Source organism: Homalodisca vitripennis, chromosome 4 (genome assembly GCF_021130785.1).
Source record: "Homalodisca vitripennis isolate AUS2020 chromosome 4, UT_GWSS_2.1, whole genome shotgun sequence".
NCBI classification, from domain to species: Eukaryota; Metazoa; Arthropoda; class Insecta; order Hemiptera; family Cicadellidae; genus Homalodisca; species Homalodisca vitripennis.
In genome coordinates this window covers 8271190-8288892 of record NC_060210.1, presented here as the reverse complement: position 1 = coordinate 8288892, position 17703 = coordinate 8271190, and the positions used below count along the sequence as shown (strand labels likewise).

General features: G+C 32.5%; 1 protein-coding gene across 2 annotated transcripts; it reads right to left on the bottom strand.

Annotated features, from left to right (window-relative positions):
• Positions 1-535: 535 nt before the first annotated feature.
• Positions 536-17703, bottom strand: LOC124358926 (cathepsin B-like cysteine proteinase 3). 2 transcript variants are annotated; one of them, XM_046811192.1, is made up of 7 exons: positions 17091-17703; positions 14368-14476; positions 11263-11469; positions 5895-6095; positions 5114-5234; positions 1729-1845; positions 536-840 (listed from the first exon to the last, which is right to left on the bottom strand). In XM_046811192.1, exons 3-7 carry the CDS (start codon positions 11443-11445, stop codon positions 632-634), a joined length of 831 nt encoding a protein of 276 aa, XP_046667148.1. In that variant the 5' UTR covers positions 11446-11469; positions 14368-14476; positions 17091-17703; the 3' UTR covers positions 536-631. The 2 variants fall into 2 exon arrangements, with proteins under 2 accessions (XP_046667148.1, XP_046667147.1); XM_046811191.1 differs by lacking the exon at positions 17091-17703 and adding an exon at positions 16593-16747.

The following is a 17703-nucleotide window of genomic DNA, read 5'->3' as shown; positions in this document are numbered from 1 at the left end:
TACTTATTAAATGAGCCTCATATTTTTGCAATTTGTCCAATAATAAATATAAGTTTTTGAAAATTAACTGCAAGAATCTCAGCAGTGTTACAATAGTCTCGGCACATGCTATTCTGGTGCTCTAGGCAAAATACTCTTTTGCCACCCCCAGACAAATAGAACACCACAGAAATGCTACAACAAAAAGGTAATTTTTTCTATTGCATGTTTTTAAACGTAATCAAACTTTAATTACTGATACAACACATGTATGTATCCTCCAAATGTGAATTTAATAAACACTAAAAACAACTGCTTTGTAATTGAGTAGAGTAGCATCGGTCATATCACTTACAAGTGCTCAATATAAGCAGAATAACATGCCACACCATCTAGTGGCAAAGTAACTAACTGTATTAATATTAAGTTCCCTATTTCACCACTAGGTACACAAAAGAATGCAACAGATCACTACTTTGTTACATGATGAGATAACTTGCCAGCAGCTCGGTTTTGGCAAATGTTTCAAGATAACAAGGATAATTAAAAACTGTTGTAAAAGTAATATAAATTTTATTTTTGTAAAACTATATACTGTATGTTTTCTAAAACATATAGAATTAACAGATGACTTGGTGTTACAACTTGAATGCTAATTGGGCTCGACCAATCCAGCAGTGACAAACTCTTCAATTCCGCAATTGTTGATGCCTCGTATGAACTTAACGTAGCCGTTGTCGCCCCAAGTGCGGTTCCAGGAGTTGGCAATGAGCCAATAGTCAACACCGTCCTCTACTCCCCAGCCCAGCACCCTGATGGCATGGCCTCCAGACAATGCTCCGGTCACATGCTTGTACACTCCTGTCACATAACCACATTTAACTTGACACAGTAATTGTTAACTTAAAGAAGTTACAATGTAAATGTTAATTTTACAGCTACTATTGTTTTCACCCTCACTACAGGTGATCAATCTTCACTTAGACAGATGTTACAGTGTTTAACTCCGGTATCAACCGGAAAACTTTGTGGTCATTTATTCCGTTTAACATATTATTTATGTAGACGTATTTTATTAACAGCGATTTTTGTTTGTTAAAAAAAGTGGCCATGAAGGTTATGCTCATTGTGTTCTTCGATTCTAATGGCATAGTGCATCATGAATAATTCTTGCCACAAGGTTAAACGGCAAGAATTGCTCTTCGCGTGAAGCAATCCGAAAAAATGCCTCGATTTGTGACAAAGCATCTACAATTCTTTACACGTATTTTTGTGAAAACATCATGAGTATTTGACAAAAATTATCTAAAATATTGCATTTTTAATAAACATCTAAGTTATCGTACCAGATTAGTTAAAAAAATTACTGCCGTAGGGGTTATCGTGTACACTAAAAGTACCATGTCAAAGAAAGGGTTGTCGTTTTACAAGCATAGACGACATTAAAAGTGCATTGTTCAAAGAACTAAAGATTATCCCAAAGATCGAGTTTGAGAAATGTTTCTAGGATTGGAAGAAGCTCTAGCACAAGTGTGTAATATCTAATGGGGACTGTTTTGAAGGTGACAACATTAATGTAGATGAATAAATATATATATAAAAAAAATGAAAATTCCCGTTACTTTATAAACATACCTTGTACAACACTATTAACACAAATACATGTAGAGTTAAAGAAACAAGAGGTTACTTGATATAATACATTAACAACTGACTAGCCACATGTCAGTACTATACTATGGTACATGCCTGACTTGTAGCTGTAGAAGTCATCGTAAACCGTGAATCCTGCCACGACTGGACCATTGGTCATGATCTCAGCTTGAATGGACTGGACATCAGGTGGTACATAGTAGGCAGTCTTACCTGCAAAACAGATGTATCAGACGTGATGTTTTACACTGTAGAAGTAACTAGTTAACTACTTGAAAGGATAATGTTTGTGTCTGTTAGCATTACTTAACCCTCCGACTGAAAATAAGAAAATCCCAGAATGATACACTGGTTTTTGTCTTTGTGCAGTATATTTTTCGGATATTTTAAAATTAAAAATATGTGCAAAATTCTAAGTAATAAGTGTTTCTTTTTACTATATATCTTTCTTTTTGTTAGAAACCAGAGAACGCTTAAAAATATTATTTAAAAAAAAATACAATGAAAAATGTGCATTGTAATTTTGTTTATTTCTAAGTTTCACACCATGTAACTTTTACATGACTTGAGATAAGATACTGTAAATGTACAAAATATATCTGAACAAAATTATTATAACATATATATATATATATATATATATATATATATATATACACATATACACTTATTTACAACACAAAAAAGTTTTTTGACATAAATTTAAAGTATGAACAAATTTTTTTGGCATTATGTATATCCATATTGGTGTTTGATGAATTCTTTGGGCAAGAGGAATATCAGATAATGATGAATTAATTGTTTTCACTGTCACTATCAATTTTCACAACCCAACTCACATCCCACCCGATTATATTCATCCAGACTACCTTACAACAAATCTGACAGAGAAATATCATTATGCACTTTATTTTCTGATATGTCACTTTCATCATCAGAACTAATATTTTCATCATCCAATAATTCATGTATATCATTTGAACAATCGCCCATTTCACAACATAACAATCAATTAATTATAAACAACTAGCCTACACAATAACCTAGCAACAAAGAACGTCAAGGCCGTGCAGCGCGTCACCAACTGCATTGCCGTCAGCTTATGCTGTGCAGCATTTGGATCGATATCAGGTGACAACGAGTAATTCATTTATATTGTATTACGAATATAAACTATAAAAAATGAATTGCTATGTATGAGTAGAGGATTCGACTGGTGCAAGTTACGTCTTTATAACTTAGACAGTTTTCACGTAATATAATCGGAAAGTTGACCGAAGTCTTTAAACGTCTGTGCCATCGGTCATCAGTTAGAGGGATAAGGATTGGTTTGTGAAGGAAAGGAATGCTAAATTTACTGATAAGTGTGAATTAAAACCTCTAATCAATGTACAATTGCATTGTTAGCTGGGACATTTAAATCAAGTCTTGGAAAGATTATGGACATGAAGGGCAACAGCAATTGTGCATGGGTAGAGGCTATGTAAAAACCGGAGACCAGTGAAAAACACTAAATAAATTAGCTCCCATACAAAACATTTATAAAGATTTCGTGTCTAGCTCAAAAAGTGCTTGAATTCAGAAGAAAGTGTCTATTTTGTCAAGAAATTCCTAGTAAAGCCACCAAATCCATATTTGGTGAACAAAACATAAAATAAAAGTACATATAAAAGTACTTATAAAAGTATACATGTGCTCTCACTTACATGGCTCTTTTCGTATCAGCAATGCATCTGACAATTTAATGCTTAGGCTAGTTGGATCATACACAAATATATCTTTAGACAACTGGTTTGTTTGTCTCTTTTGGACAACAATTACTCAATCTTAATAGTACAGTAAGAGGACGCAGAAGGGTGGTCCCTCAGGATGAAGACCGAGGGTTACACAACAGTTTAGTTGGCTACCATGTAAAGCAACCTTGGTATCTCATGTTCGTAGAAAAAATAAATCTGTAACTGCTTTACAATCAAGCACAAAATGGCCGAAATCGTTTCCAGTACCGGTAACGAGCAGCGAATCAGAAATTTATTGTCACGTAACATTACATAATTTTAGTAGATAAGATCTACAATGAACAGGTGACTTGTCAATATAATTTAAAATATACTTATCCTAAAAAAATTTATGAACATAATTAATAATTCATTGATAAATAATCAGTATTAATCACACAAACAGTGATTCAATAGGTGTATATATATATATATATATATATATATATATATATATATATATATATATAAAACATTAAATTCTAATGGTACAGGTACAGGTTTGATGTAGACATATTAGACAAAATGTGTTAACACTACGATACTGATGGAAACTCTAGAAGATACTCTTGAATATACTTTTATATGCGAGAAATATTAGTGGTTTGAATGGAGAGCGTTCATTTATCGAGCCAACTATAATAATGAGAATGTAATATGTTAAAAATATCTGAGTACATGACTTTGGATCTGATGAAAACTTCTATTCACACAAATACATCACAACTTTGCCAAAGGAAATTCAGAAAAGAGGCGAACTGCTTCTATGTAATAAAGATACAGAGAAGAGCAGCACAGAGAAATGCAAGAAAAAGATCATATTCCTCTATGTGGACAAGAAGGTTGAAGAAATGTCACAATTTCACATGTCCATATTACATGAAAGAGGTTTGTATTCACTGCTATTAAAAGTAAACGTAAAAAAAAAAAACAGTTTATGAATCATCACATTTTTTCTTAGAACAATCATAATAATCTGATCTACACATCTAACAATGTCTGAACAATGTTGATTTATTTCTCTAAGAAATATTGTAATCTGCCTGGTTCACAATTGTTCATGCCATGTGAAAAAAACATGTTCAATCTTATTCCAATGAGAATTTACAGATTAAATTAAAATAATTCAATTCAACTTTTGTAAGCAAGAATAAAACTTTACAAAATAAAGAAATTTCACTAGTTGCCAGTACAAGATCAGTTCAGAACTACGTTGAGTGTGATGTTTCTGAAGTTATTAAAAAAACAAGTGTCTAATTCTCTTAGGAATAAGAATTGAATATTGAATTTTTATTGAACCAAACCTACAATATAAAGGTTGTACAAATAGAATTAACTTTTAATGTACTGTCACATTTATAGGAAAAGCATCTTTTTTGGATCAGTAAATTGGTAGACGTGCTGTGCTGATGATGTCTTTAATAACATTCTTAGAAAAACTCTTTATTTTATTAATAATATAGATAATACTGTAGGGTATCAAAGTTATTAATCAATCCTAGTAATCTACCCATATTCAAGATTCTAATTATTTGCCTTATAAAAATCAATATTAAAAGAAATGATTAGTTACATTTGTTAATGGTGATAATCCACAATTGGGATACCATGAGCTGAGCTATCTCCTTCTTATTTTATACTTCAACAATAGAGGCACGCTGAAAAGTTATCTCATCAAAATAAAGGTCAATAAAAAAAGATAATACCATAATGGAGATCTGACTTGTAGCTGTTCTGATAGTGGGTGTTGGTACACTTATGAGGGCTGCAGCGCAAGTACTGATCTGCCGAACTGCCAGTTGGAGGCACTTCGTACGGTTGGCAACCCTGAGACATTCATTTTGTCAATAGTCAAAAATTGAAATAATCATTAATCATGATAAAATTATTTCACATATTACTCCAACATTTGTTAAGATAAAATCACTGCACTTTTCATCATGATTTAATACATGCTAAAACACAAAAGTAGATTCAAGCCAGTTTATAAATACTGAGTTTTTACGTGTTTTTGTATAATTTTACATTAATTTTGTGATAACATAATATTTTAGTATCGTAGAAAAAAAAATTAAATGTCATATAATGGTTTTTATAATAAAAGGTTTTATACTTTATCAGTATTTGGTTAAGGTGTTATTAAAACAAAAGAAGGTGAATTTTATTATGAACATTTTAGTATCCTAATATTTGAAAAATATATAAAGTACTAATAGTAATGATGGCTTTCAGAAACCAGTCTTTTTAAATACATGTTTCACGGATAAGCAGCTTGTATCAATACAATGAAAAAAATAACAAAGCATTATGTATTTTACTTTTTTTTTAATCCTGAAAGAATTAACACAAAAATATAACTGTGAATTATAAATTCACAAATATATAACTGCAATGTGTCAGAAGAGTAAAGGCTAAATTCATCTGATAACTGTTGAAAGCTGATATCCATGCATTTAGCAGTAAAAGTTGGTGATGCACACAACTGACCTCATTAGAATCAAAATCTCCACCAGTGACGAGTCCGTGAGAACGGAAGTAAGGCCAAGCCAAGTCAGGGTAACCACCATTACAACCAACACCACAGTCGGTGCAGCAGGCAGCCAACTGTTCTGCGGAAATGTTGACACGTGTCTGACCGCCTGATGCGATACATACACGGTCCGACATGACAGAAGCTGAGGACACAGCCTGCAACATCGTTTGAGCTCTTGATTATATCTACTGTACTAAATCTTCATATCATGTTACAAACAAAATCATAAATCACTCATTTATTATTGTTAAAACAATAAGTTTGGTAAACCCTTTTTACTGCAAATAAATAAAAGTTTAACCCATTGGGGAACTTGCCTGAGAATCACTCTTTGCAGTCAAGTAGGACTGAATAATCTTGCCCGAGCGGTACTTGTGCTCTTTTTAGACGCTAACGATAACGTATTTGTTTATTTTTCCGTTAGATAGCAATTTTATGCTCTCATGCATCCTTATAGTTTCGATTTATTATTTTAATGGAAAAGACATTTTATATACTTACATTAAATTTAATAAAATTTAATGTGGAAGTATAAAAAATGTATTTTCCATTAAAACCTACTCACTTCCACCAAGGATACAAAGCAGAAAATCGATTCATTATGTTTGCACACTGGAACCACAACTAACAACTTGTTTTATTATTGTTTGCATTTTGCCATATACTCAATTTTTGTCACTTCAATGTTTTGCTTACATTCTATGTATAATGTTCTGTTTAGTTTAACTGTTTATAATTGTTGAATGAGTTTTTAGTTCTTCCGCTACCTCATGGAACATGACAATTTGCGTACTTCAGAAGTAAACAGATAATTGGACAGTGACATTGAGATATCAAAGATACTCAAAGACTGACACAAAAGTGAATTATAAAATGTAAATGAATTGTCATTGTATGTAATGTAAATAGTTTATTTTAATTATCACTTTAATAATACAAATTTAATGAAATAGTTTTATCTCAACTCCCAGACAACTAATTCAGGAGCTTGTCATAAAATAATCAACAAGTTGAAAATTGTAAGTAAATTTTGTTTTGTTATGCTTTATAATTAAGTAATCAAATAAAAACTGGGTTTCCACGTAAAAAACATTGTGCTGTTTTGAACAAAAAAGTAATAGGATATTGACAGTTGCTTTAGATTTTTTATTTTTCTTACTAAAGAAATTGTAAATATATACTAAAAATATGAAATACAAAATTATTTAGAGAAAGCAACAAACACTATTGTAGGGCAACCAAATAGACTAAAATGTCCTGAAAATTGACAAATTTATCTGTATCCAAATACATTCTATTTCATATTTTAGTATACACATGAAATTTTTGCCAAAATCAATTCAAACATTCAGTCCTGGACAGGCTAGGTTATTTGCTTCCTCAATGAGTTCAACTTAATAACTAGTAATAGGTAGTTAAAATTTACCAGTAAAAAAATTAGATAAACAATAATTCTAGAGACAATATATTATTCAAACTATTTTTCTTGCTTCATGATAAATTATCTAATCTTAAATACACAGATTAATCCAAGAAATTACCACTAATTTTGAAACAAAATCGTTGTTGAACAAATTTTGCTAAAATCGTGTACTCCAAACTTGTGCATCATCCGTAGTAAACATGTAAATGGGATTTTACATATTGATTGACATAATCCACCGTCTGTCAATCTGTCATCATCAAGTGATGAAACACTTGTCATATCAAAAAAGTATACACTATATTATAGAAGTTATCAGTAATATTTACATAGATAGTACAAAATACAAATATTGTAATGTTCTTAAGAATTAAAATCTTTGTTTTGCAGTTGAAATATTTGTTATTAGATCACACAAATTATGTCTGCTGTGAGTAAAAGTATGTCAACACTGGTAAATAAATGAAAAAATGTTACAATATTTGGTATGCAAGTGTTGGTAAACAATATCCATATACTTGTTCAATTTCTAAGCATGTGGCTAGTAGCACTGCTCACTATATTCCATAATAATATACTTGGATGTAAAAACAAATCATAAAGCAGTGTACAATTTACATTTATTAATATAATAATATGAATATTGATATTTAGATGTTTACATAGCAACAAGCATTTATTAGTTTTATTGATTCCAGTTTTTCCTGCCAAGTGCATAACAGTTTTATGATGTACTGTTGGCATTAGTTTATTGGGAAAAATATAATATTATACGTGAATTTTGTTCATAATTTAATGATATTTCATGTGGTATAGTTAAAGATCTAAAAAAAATAATATATATGAATCAAGAATCAAGAAGTTTATTAGCCATTGGTCACAACAATATGAAATAGGCATCGTCAAAAATATACAGCACTGATATTTACAACAACAAAATTAGTTATTACAATATTGTACTATAATTTATACTAATTTTATGACCAAGTAACAGGTTTAATATAATCTATGAAGAGTGTGCACATGGTTTGTTAATTACGTTATAGCTAATACAGTATAGAAAAATCAGAAATATACAATCAAACCAATCAAAAAATGATATTTATGTCAGAATCTAAAAATTCTTTTAAAGAGTAGAATGGATTGCCATTATGAGCCAGTTACTTATCTTTAGTTTAAAAATATTGAAAGGAGTCATTGTAGCAGATGCAGGGCAGCTTATTATAAAAAGTTATGCAATTGAATTTAAAAGAGTTTGCCGGTTTTGACTAGCCTGTGCTGAGGGAGATCTAATTTGTTTTTACCCCCTGGTATTGTGTTGATGAAAATCTTGTCTGGTATTGAAATCTGTAATTTGTAATTTTGTATAGACTAGTATATGAAAAATGTAAAGGTTAATAACTGTCATGAATTTGAGATTGATAAAAAAAGTGGTTTGCAATGTTCTAGAGAGCTGCTTCCACTGATGGTTCTAACTACTTTTTTTTGAATGAGAAGAATATCATTCACAGCATTGGAGTGACCCCACAAAACAATGCCATAGGAAATGTGTGATTGAAAAAAAGGCAAAATATGCCACTCTCAAATATTCACAGCTAACAAAATCCCTCAGTTTCCACATTAGATACAAGACTCTAGATATTTTTTCTACATACATGGTCAATGTGTGATTTCCAATTAAGCTTGCTGTCAAGATGAAAACCCAACAATTTTACAGATTGATCTTCATAATTTTCAGATAAGCTGAGAAGCAGATTTTGCGTTTTCTCCTGATTACATATCAGTCTATTAGAAGTGAACCAATTTAAAGCCAAGCTGTGAGATGCATCCATGTTTTCTTTCAGAGTATTCAACTGCTTATTAGATGAAAAAAGAGTGGTGTCATCAGCATAAATAACAATGTTAGACAACACATTAGAGGGCAGATCATTTATAAAAAATGATGAATAAGAATGGTCCTAAAACTGAACCCTGTGGTACACCTGTGGCCACAGAAAGAGTGGTAGACTGCTGAGCTTGAACAGAAACATATTGTACTCTATTCGATAGATATGACTGCAATATATTAATGGAATTTTCTGATATATACCATAGATCTTAAGTTTTGTCAAGGAGGATGCCATGATTCACGCAATCGAACGCCTTACTTAAATCAATGAGTGTTAAAGCGACTGACTCCTTTTGTTCAAAAGCATGAAGTGCTTTAACGACTATTTCTGTAACGGCAGAAGTTGTAGATTTATTGGTACGAAAAGCCATGTTGGTTATTACTGATTATATTATTGGACTCAAAATGTTGATTAAGTTGATGATACATTATAGATTCAAAAACTTTTGATAGATGGGGACTATAGAAATTGGGCGATAGCTTTGGGGCAGAGATCTATCCCCTTTTTTGTAGACTGGCAATACCTTGGAAATTTTTAGAAGATCAGGAAAATATCCATGTAATAAGCATTGATTGAAGATGAAAGCTAATGGTGAACTGATGTGTTTTATTGTGTTCTTGACAATATAATTAGATATACCATAAAAAGTCGGAAGTTTTAGAGTTTGACAATTTAGCAGCTACCTTAGTTACATCAGTTGGGGTGATTAATGACCAAGTAAATTCAGGGTACACAGTTAGTTTAAAGTGTTAAGCCAGTAGGTTGGTTGCCAATATGTCAGTGTTATCAATGTTAGTTTGAATGTCTGCCACCCGACTGTATGAAATACTGGTTAGTTAGGTGTGGATCAAGTGTTGTTGGTGTTACACCTGTGTTGTTTTGTGTTTCTGAGGAAATTACCTCCCAGGCAGCCTTACATTTATTACTAGCTCCCTCTATATGATTTTCAAAAACAAGCCCTTTTTGCTAGGTTGAGCTTTTTTCTATACTCTTTTTTGAAGAATTTATAAAAGGTTATATGCGGCTTCCATATGCTGAGACCCAGTTTTTCTAAGATTCTTAAAAACATCAAAATAACCTAGCATTATTTCTCTACCTCTTTTTTTATGGACGATTTTAAATGAAACTCAAGTGTATAAAAAAATAAAAATGTACTGAAACATATTAAAAATATATTGTATTTTATTTCTACCAGGAAAAATATGTATGATATTCTTCCTTTTATTGCCAAAACAAAAAAGAAAACATGAAAATCTGTCAAGAGGTTATTGAACAATTTTTTCCAAAAGCTTGCAAATATATAAAAATTAGGCCTGCAATTTAAGGGGATAGCGTAGCAAAATACCTACAGCACTCAATGGGGTTTTTTGTTACATATTTTAAGTTATTGGTAATTTTAAATACAAAAAATACAAAACAATTATCTTTAAGTTAAAATGTAAATCAAACAACTTTTTGAGTGTTTGTTTTTGTTGAATTTGACATAGGTATTTTGAAATGTATAAAAATCGAGGTAAAACCTTATTTCACACATTATATATATTCACACATACTTGTTTATGAATACCGGTTTTAATAGTTTTTGTAAATGGGAAACCTTGAAGAAAGGAGCCCACACAAAACTACATCGCAATTATTGCACTGGAAACGTAATTCTCAGTGCACAATTTGCAAGAAACTACACATTTCAATGTAAGCCAATCAGCATGCCCACACTCTAGTGACAAAACAGTGAACTACTTACTGTTATTTACCTTGCCATTTTTCCGTTACTCGAATCACCACCCATCACAAATCAAAATAAAATGGGTCATTGCTGCTCGATAGATTAACTCGTCAATGGCCCTAAAAAGCTCCTATGTCAACACAACTGATGTTGTTAGTCACTTTCAACAGGAATGTACGTGATTGAATTTCAATTCCACAGTGCAATAATATCATAAAAGCATGGAATAACACAAGTACACAATAGAAGTAAGCAATAACTGTACGTGCAGTAGTAAAACGTACCCAGCACGTGCCACAGTTGCCCTGGTCTTTTATGCTCCATATGCTGTCACAGTACGACCAAACAGAGCGGGCGTCAAAGGACTTGGGAATGGTGGCATGACTGACCCGAGGCCGCGTGGGCAGGTTACGGACATACCCTTGGCCCACGTGAGACCCAGCCAACACTTTGGCTTTATGACCCATAGCAGTCACTTTGTTGTGTTCAGCCTGAAACGGTTAAGTCAAATGTAATTTATTACAAATTCAGTAAATACATAGCACAACTTTCATCTATACATAGCTCATCGCATATTACATATCTGCATATGAACAACAAAACTACATTGCAGTTGACTTGTCCTCATTTTTACAATGTTTAATGCCAGATAATTTTCAACTTGCGTAAATATTAATTGCTGTGTATAATTTATTTTATAGTGTAAGTGTTAAACCACCAGCTCATTTTTTATGTCCAATAAAACAACCACAGTACATAGCAAAAAATGTATGGTAATTTACAACAAAAACATGTTTTTATTACTCTAAAGTCCACAAAACAACTATAAATTGAACCCGTTATGTAAAACTTTATAATAGCTCATAATATTTAAACTGTGTTACACCTTATTTTTCTTAAAACCGTCATTCAATTCCAAACTATTTCATGCTGTATCAGCTTAATCTCTTCAAATTCTCACTTTCTGGGAACTGAAACAGTTGACAAAGCATTCTTGAATCTTTCATCTAACCATTGTCCACTGAGTCACACTTTCAGGTACAAGAAGACAAGAAGGAATTAGTTGCTAGGTGCTGGATAAGCACAAAAAAGTGTCATGGAATGTCAAAAAATGTCCACGGAAATCTCCAACTTTCTTCTTAATCAAGGCAGTGGTGTGAGGGTGTGTGTTACCGTAAAATACAATATTCTCTTTCTAAAAATTATATTTTCTATTTCTCATGAGGCATTTAACAGAGAGAAATATAACCATCATATTTATCTATTTTGAACATCAGGGTAGCAAACTGACAATAGTATTTTGATACTAGTATAAAATGATTTTAGTTATAGTATACATCATTGTAGAACAAAGATGCTTGTCTGCACTAAATCTATTTTTGGTTATAAAGATATTGATGATTGATTTAATCCTCTTCTGGCCGAATTGCTGCACCGTACTTCTGGCGCAGACCAGGCTGAACTGATCCAGCCTCTCCTTCACAGGAGAACACACTTATGTTTTTCTTTTTCACAACTGTATTCAAACAAAACTGTAACACATTATTGTACAAAACTCTCTATAATATGGGGTATTTGAAAAATTGTAAAGCCTATAAGGAAAGTCAATCTAAATGAATACTTATTTGTACAAGAAATGTTTGTTTGTATTGCTATTTTGAAATAAGGCTACATATCTTGTACAAAAACAACTATAAAAACAACGTAATAATATGTCAGTAAAATAATAGCTGGAGGAGGTTACAAATAGGTCTAATAATCCTATAAAATAGCAAAAGAAGTTTGAAGGCATTTTTAAGAAAAACTACTAATCACTGTCAATGAAGATATCAATAAAACATTTAATATATTACACAGCATTACTAGGCACAGAAATGTGCACTGAACAGTACTTTTAACAGATATTTCCAATAGCAATTCCAAAAGTAACCATATGATAGCAGCAGAAAGCAGTTGAAGCCGTATGATAGTGATCGGTGACGATTCAACGTTAGTGCCAGGCTCCCTGCCATGGCGATTCGTGGTGATTTCCCGGGAGAGGGTTATGTTTCCTAAGACTTTAATAGGCCTTTACAAGACCTTGGTTAGAACTTTGCTTGAGTTTAATTCACTTTACCAATTTGGATGTATGGACCTGCTGAACAGAGTTCAAACTCACTTTATAGAATACTTGAGCTGAAGTTGCAATATAAATATATTGCCGCACTGGTTATATGTCAAGAGACGCAGGTTGGATTCCAAAACCTCGACTTCCGACAGCAATATCTGAATCTTCTTTTTTCCAATTGATCAATGATTACTTGGACTGCTACTCCCTCCTGGATGATGTGGATTTGCTACTTCCTGGTGTAACTCAATCAAGATACATATACACCAGAAGATCTCAGCCAACCAACAATGGTCTGGACTATGAACCATGTCCGGGCTGCTTAGGACTAGGGCTAAAGGGAAGAGCTGCAAAATTTTCTTTGTATAGGCCATCTGTGTCTTCTTTCCAAGCTGAAGTAATGTGCCCGGCTACAATGTTAAGCCTTCTCACATCCACACATTCAAACTCCAAATACACTAACTGTTATTGTTGATGGTCATTATTATTATTATATTGTCTAACACACTTTGTAGTTTTTTTTTTTTTTTTTTTTTTTTTTTTTTTTTTTTTTTTTTTTTTTTTCCCTTGGGGCGGCCTACTGCCATGCACTTAAGCCTCAAGGGCTTTTTGTGCACCCCGGAAACACCATGAGGCCTACCAGTCTACAACTTCAGCAGTTCAACAAACCGCCGAAAACAACCTATCAAGTCCTCCTGGGAAAATTCACCACCCCTGTCCAAGCTACCAAAGATAGCATACCGCTCTCTTGCTATTGCAGGGCAATCAAAGAGCAGGTGCTCAGCAGTCTCCTCCTGCTCATTACACCTTCCACAGAGCGGATCCTACTGAAGGATGCCAACTCTGTGTAGATGCTTCCTCAGGTGACCATGCCCCGTAATGAGACCAATGACCTTAGAAGACATTGATCTGTTTAATGAGAGAAGGTCCGAAGCCACCTTGGAGGAAGGTGACTGTAATACCATTCTACTCACTCTCAAACCCAGATGCAACCTCCACCTTCTCCCATGCTCCGCGCGAATCCATTTCGAGACAACCCTAGACGATTCACACCTTGGAACACCGCAGAACGGTTGAGGGCCCGTCATAATTGTTGCTGAGCCCTGGTTGGCCAGGGCATCAGCTTTTTCGTTCCCAAGAATCCCCTCATGACCAGGAACCCAACAAACGGTTACATTGTTGATTCTGGCAAGGGACTTTGTAGTTAGTACTATGTCTGCTGCATACTAAGTAATAAATTTGCCACCCAGTTTTTTTTTTAAATTATATTTTAAAAAATTACCTTCCAAGTATAATCTCCTGAGTTCACGAACTTGATAATTTTATCAAAGTAACCATGTTTTGCCCAGGTGGAAACAACTAGAGTAAACAGAACACACAGCAGGATAAACCTGAAAACAAAAAAAAACATAGTGAAGAATAGTGTTCTGTAATAAAAGTAAAATAATTCTTATTTCAATCTTGTCTAAAAAATATGAGAGTCCGTTTCTACGATTGTAATACTCCCCAGTTTTCTGTTTATTAATAATTTGGATGAACTGTTCTTGGTCTATTTTAAATGAAATGACCACACCCTATAACACAATGTGTAAAATTACCAGTGACCGATATATGCTATTCTCGCAAATACAGACAAAATAGATTTTTCAATTTGGATTATATATAACATAAATTGAATTTAATGTCCGATATAGTCTTGATTAACTGATCACCAAAGTTACCTGATCCTTATTAAACAAGGAATCACACCCAGGATTATTCACAGGATTTTTTTGAAATTCTTTTTTTCAGTGATGAACACCGAAAGCTTGTCTTATCATTCATTCCTTATACCTAATAGCACTTGACATATGCATCATTTTCTCAGTGATCCACATTCTTTATTCCATGCACCACCTTGGGAATACGACTTTCAGAAAACAAAACTCTAAAGCTTAAGCTTAACAACTAGGAATACACTTTTTTATTAATATATACTTGTCTAATTTGCTTGTATTCAGTCTCTTATTTAATGTAATTTGAAATCAGATACTAGTATCACACACAGTAGTATTTATATTGGTATATACTCTTAAATGTTATTTGTAGGTTAATTTGAAGAGTAAACTTTACTATTGTAAAACCAATGTAAAAATTACTAAATATAATTACTGTGAGGAATTAACCTTTGTACAACTACTCATACACAGACATGGATGCAATCTCTTCATTTTAATTAAATCACCAATCAATGACAGTAATTTGGAGGAAAGGGATTTAGCATTTTTACTGAGGCCTGTCAATTGATCTGTCACCTTCTATGGTAGGTGTTAGTTCTCTCTCACACAAACCTGAAACTATCTATATCGCCTCCACTGTATATATATATATTATCTTCATATTTTAAAAAATTATCTTTTCCTTTTAGATTTTGAAAATCAGTAGGATTTTTTAGGTTTGTATTATGCTTACTTAACATGTGAAGGTTGCACCTACGTCCTGAATATGAAAGGTTGCGCAAAAGCAATTTGCTCATGCTTACTTTTTATTATTTTTAAATTTTACTTCTTTATGAAAACTTCTTGAAAAAAATCCTGTAATTAGGTTGATCAAATATCTCTTAGAACATATTAATTTAAATAATGTGCAAATAAAACAATATCAATCAAAAATACACAAGTACTGTAAAATTTGACGTAAATTTTACATTTGTAGGAGGTCGTACATGAAAAAATTTCCACATGAACCGTTTTAAGCACATCAATAAAAAAAATTTGTTTTACTTAAAGAGAGGTGTTTAATAAAAAAATATGCAAAATGAAACTTGAATTTAATATTAGTGAGTGATTGTATTCATAAATTTAAATGTTTGTCTCAGAAATATTGCTAAAATTGCATGTAATACAAGATTCGAATTAATTTGAAAATACTGTAAAGTGAGTAAAAGACTAACATATGTTAAGGATTTGGGAAAAAAGATATAAGAAGAGATAAGACAAGTTCTTAAGCTGCTAATATTGTTAATCATAATGTTACAGAATTTCAAAAATTGTGGAAAATTGCCACGGGTGCAATATCTTGATTGTTAATGGGATGTTATCTCACTATAAGTAAATAAAGTGAGAGAGATTTAAATCGCCACAGTTGAACGAGTTGACATATTAATGTACTTCTTTTAGTGTCCAACCTTAGGTTTCTCAATTTTTATAATGTTCAGATATGGAAAAATAAGATGTAGAGAAATAAATAAGGTGGGATAGAAATTGTTTCCAACACTGTTTGTTACGCAACAAAACATTTGTCTAAATTCATTAGAACTGAATTTAGATAAAAGGGTAATGTTGTAGATAGACATAAATAAAAAAGTGACCTAATCATAGGGACATTATCATCAACTTCCTGCGCATTTAGCTTGTGCATTATATAACGGAAGGAATCTTTTGTCTTAAAAATATAATTGTGAGCAAAACTTAATCACGATCCAAAAGGATTTGTAGAACGAAAATAAAAGAAATCACTATAACATACCTCATTTTTGAAGCTTTATCATTCACTCTGTGAAAGAACACCACTTCTGTCCGATCACAAGTAATGACACTTATATACACACAACACTCGATGTTATGATCACGACAAATGTATCTGGTAGGTCACCATCAATCATAGTGTGAAATCTGACAGGTTTACATCTTTCTATAGATTTCAGGTACATTTATCAGTGTAGATACTGACGATAACATAACTGAGTAGTTTTCAAATCTGAATGGCGATTCAAATGTGTGAATCTGGGATATACCGTAATTACTTCATTATATAATAATTTTAGAAAGCTGTGAACCATCGTACTTTGAGACATCTAATACTTATATAACGTACTGAATTAAAAACTAAACCTCACTACAAAGATATTTTAAGAACCCAACATAAATGTATCATAAATTTCAAATCAAAACTGAAAACTAATAGTAAAACAAGTAAAACAAAATCTAGTACTAGCTCGGTGAAAAGACAGCCTACATCACTTACCAAAAATAAAACTAATTGAAACTTCCTTATAATATAAACAAAATCGGCTTGTAGGAATTTTATCAGATATACTTATAGAGTCCTAGGTTGAAACTCTTTTCGCAAAACCATCATTTCAAGTTCATCATATAATATCTTTGGTAACTCAAATCTTAATTGATGAAGTAAGTCAAAGTTGTGTCTCCACTTGATACTGTCACGGAACACTTGCACACAACTATCACTCAGACTATACATAGGTGTTTGTATCAACAGTACGATTCTGTCACGTGATATTTGTTCATGAATATCGAGGTTAGCAATTTTCTCAGAATCATATTTCTCCCAGTCTGCTGGGTAGTAAGGGAGATTAATGACAGCACGCTTGTCTCTCGTCTCCGTATTTTCGAATGTCCGAGTGTGAGAGATGTACGTGATCATACTGACATGGTCTTCTGGGTGTATGGTGCGATACTTCTCAGGCTTTCCGTCAAAGTTTATCCAGAGGAGATCAACATTTCGGCCCGTCTGGTTGACAAATCTCAAAGAACACTTTTTTTCAGTTGGAAAAGACTTTAATCTTCTACTCTTTCTAAACATATTCTCAAAGATCGGATTAGCACACAGTACAGAT

What these genes read in the sequence shown, in the direction of transcription:
- LOC124358926 (XM_046811191.1), bottom strand. An exon ending in CAGGAGATTATACTTGGAAG is followed by an intron (nt 11,470 to 14,367) that starts GTAATTTTTTAA and finishes TAACCGTTTCAG; the next exon opens with GCTGAACACAACAAAGTGAC. An exon ending in CAAGTCAGATCTCCATTATG is followed by an intron (nt 1,846 to 5,113) that starts GTATTATCTTTT and finishes TCTGTTTTGCAG; the next exon opens with GTAAGACTGCCTACTATGTA.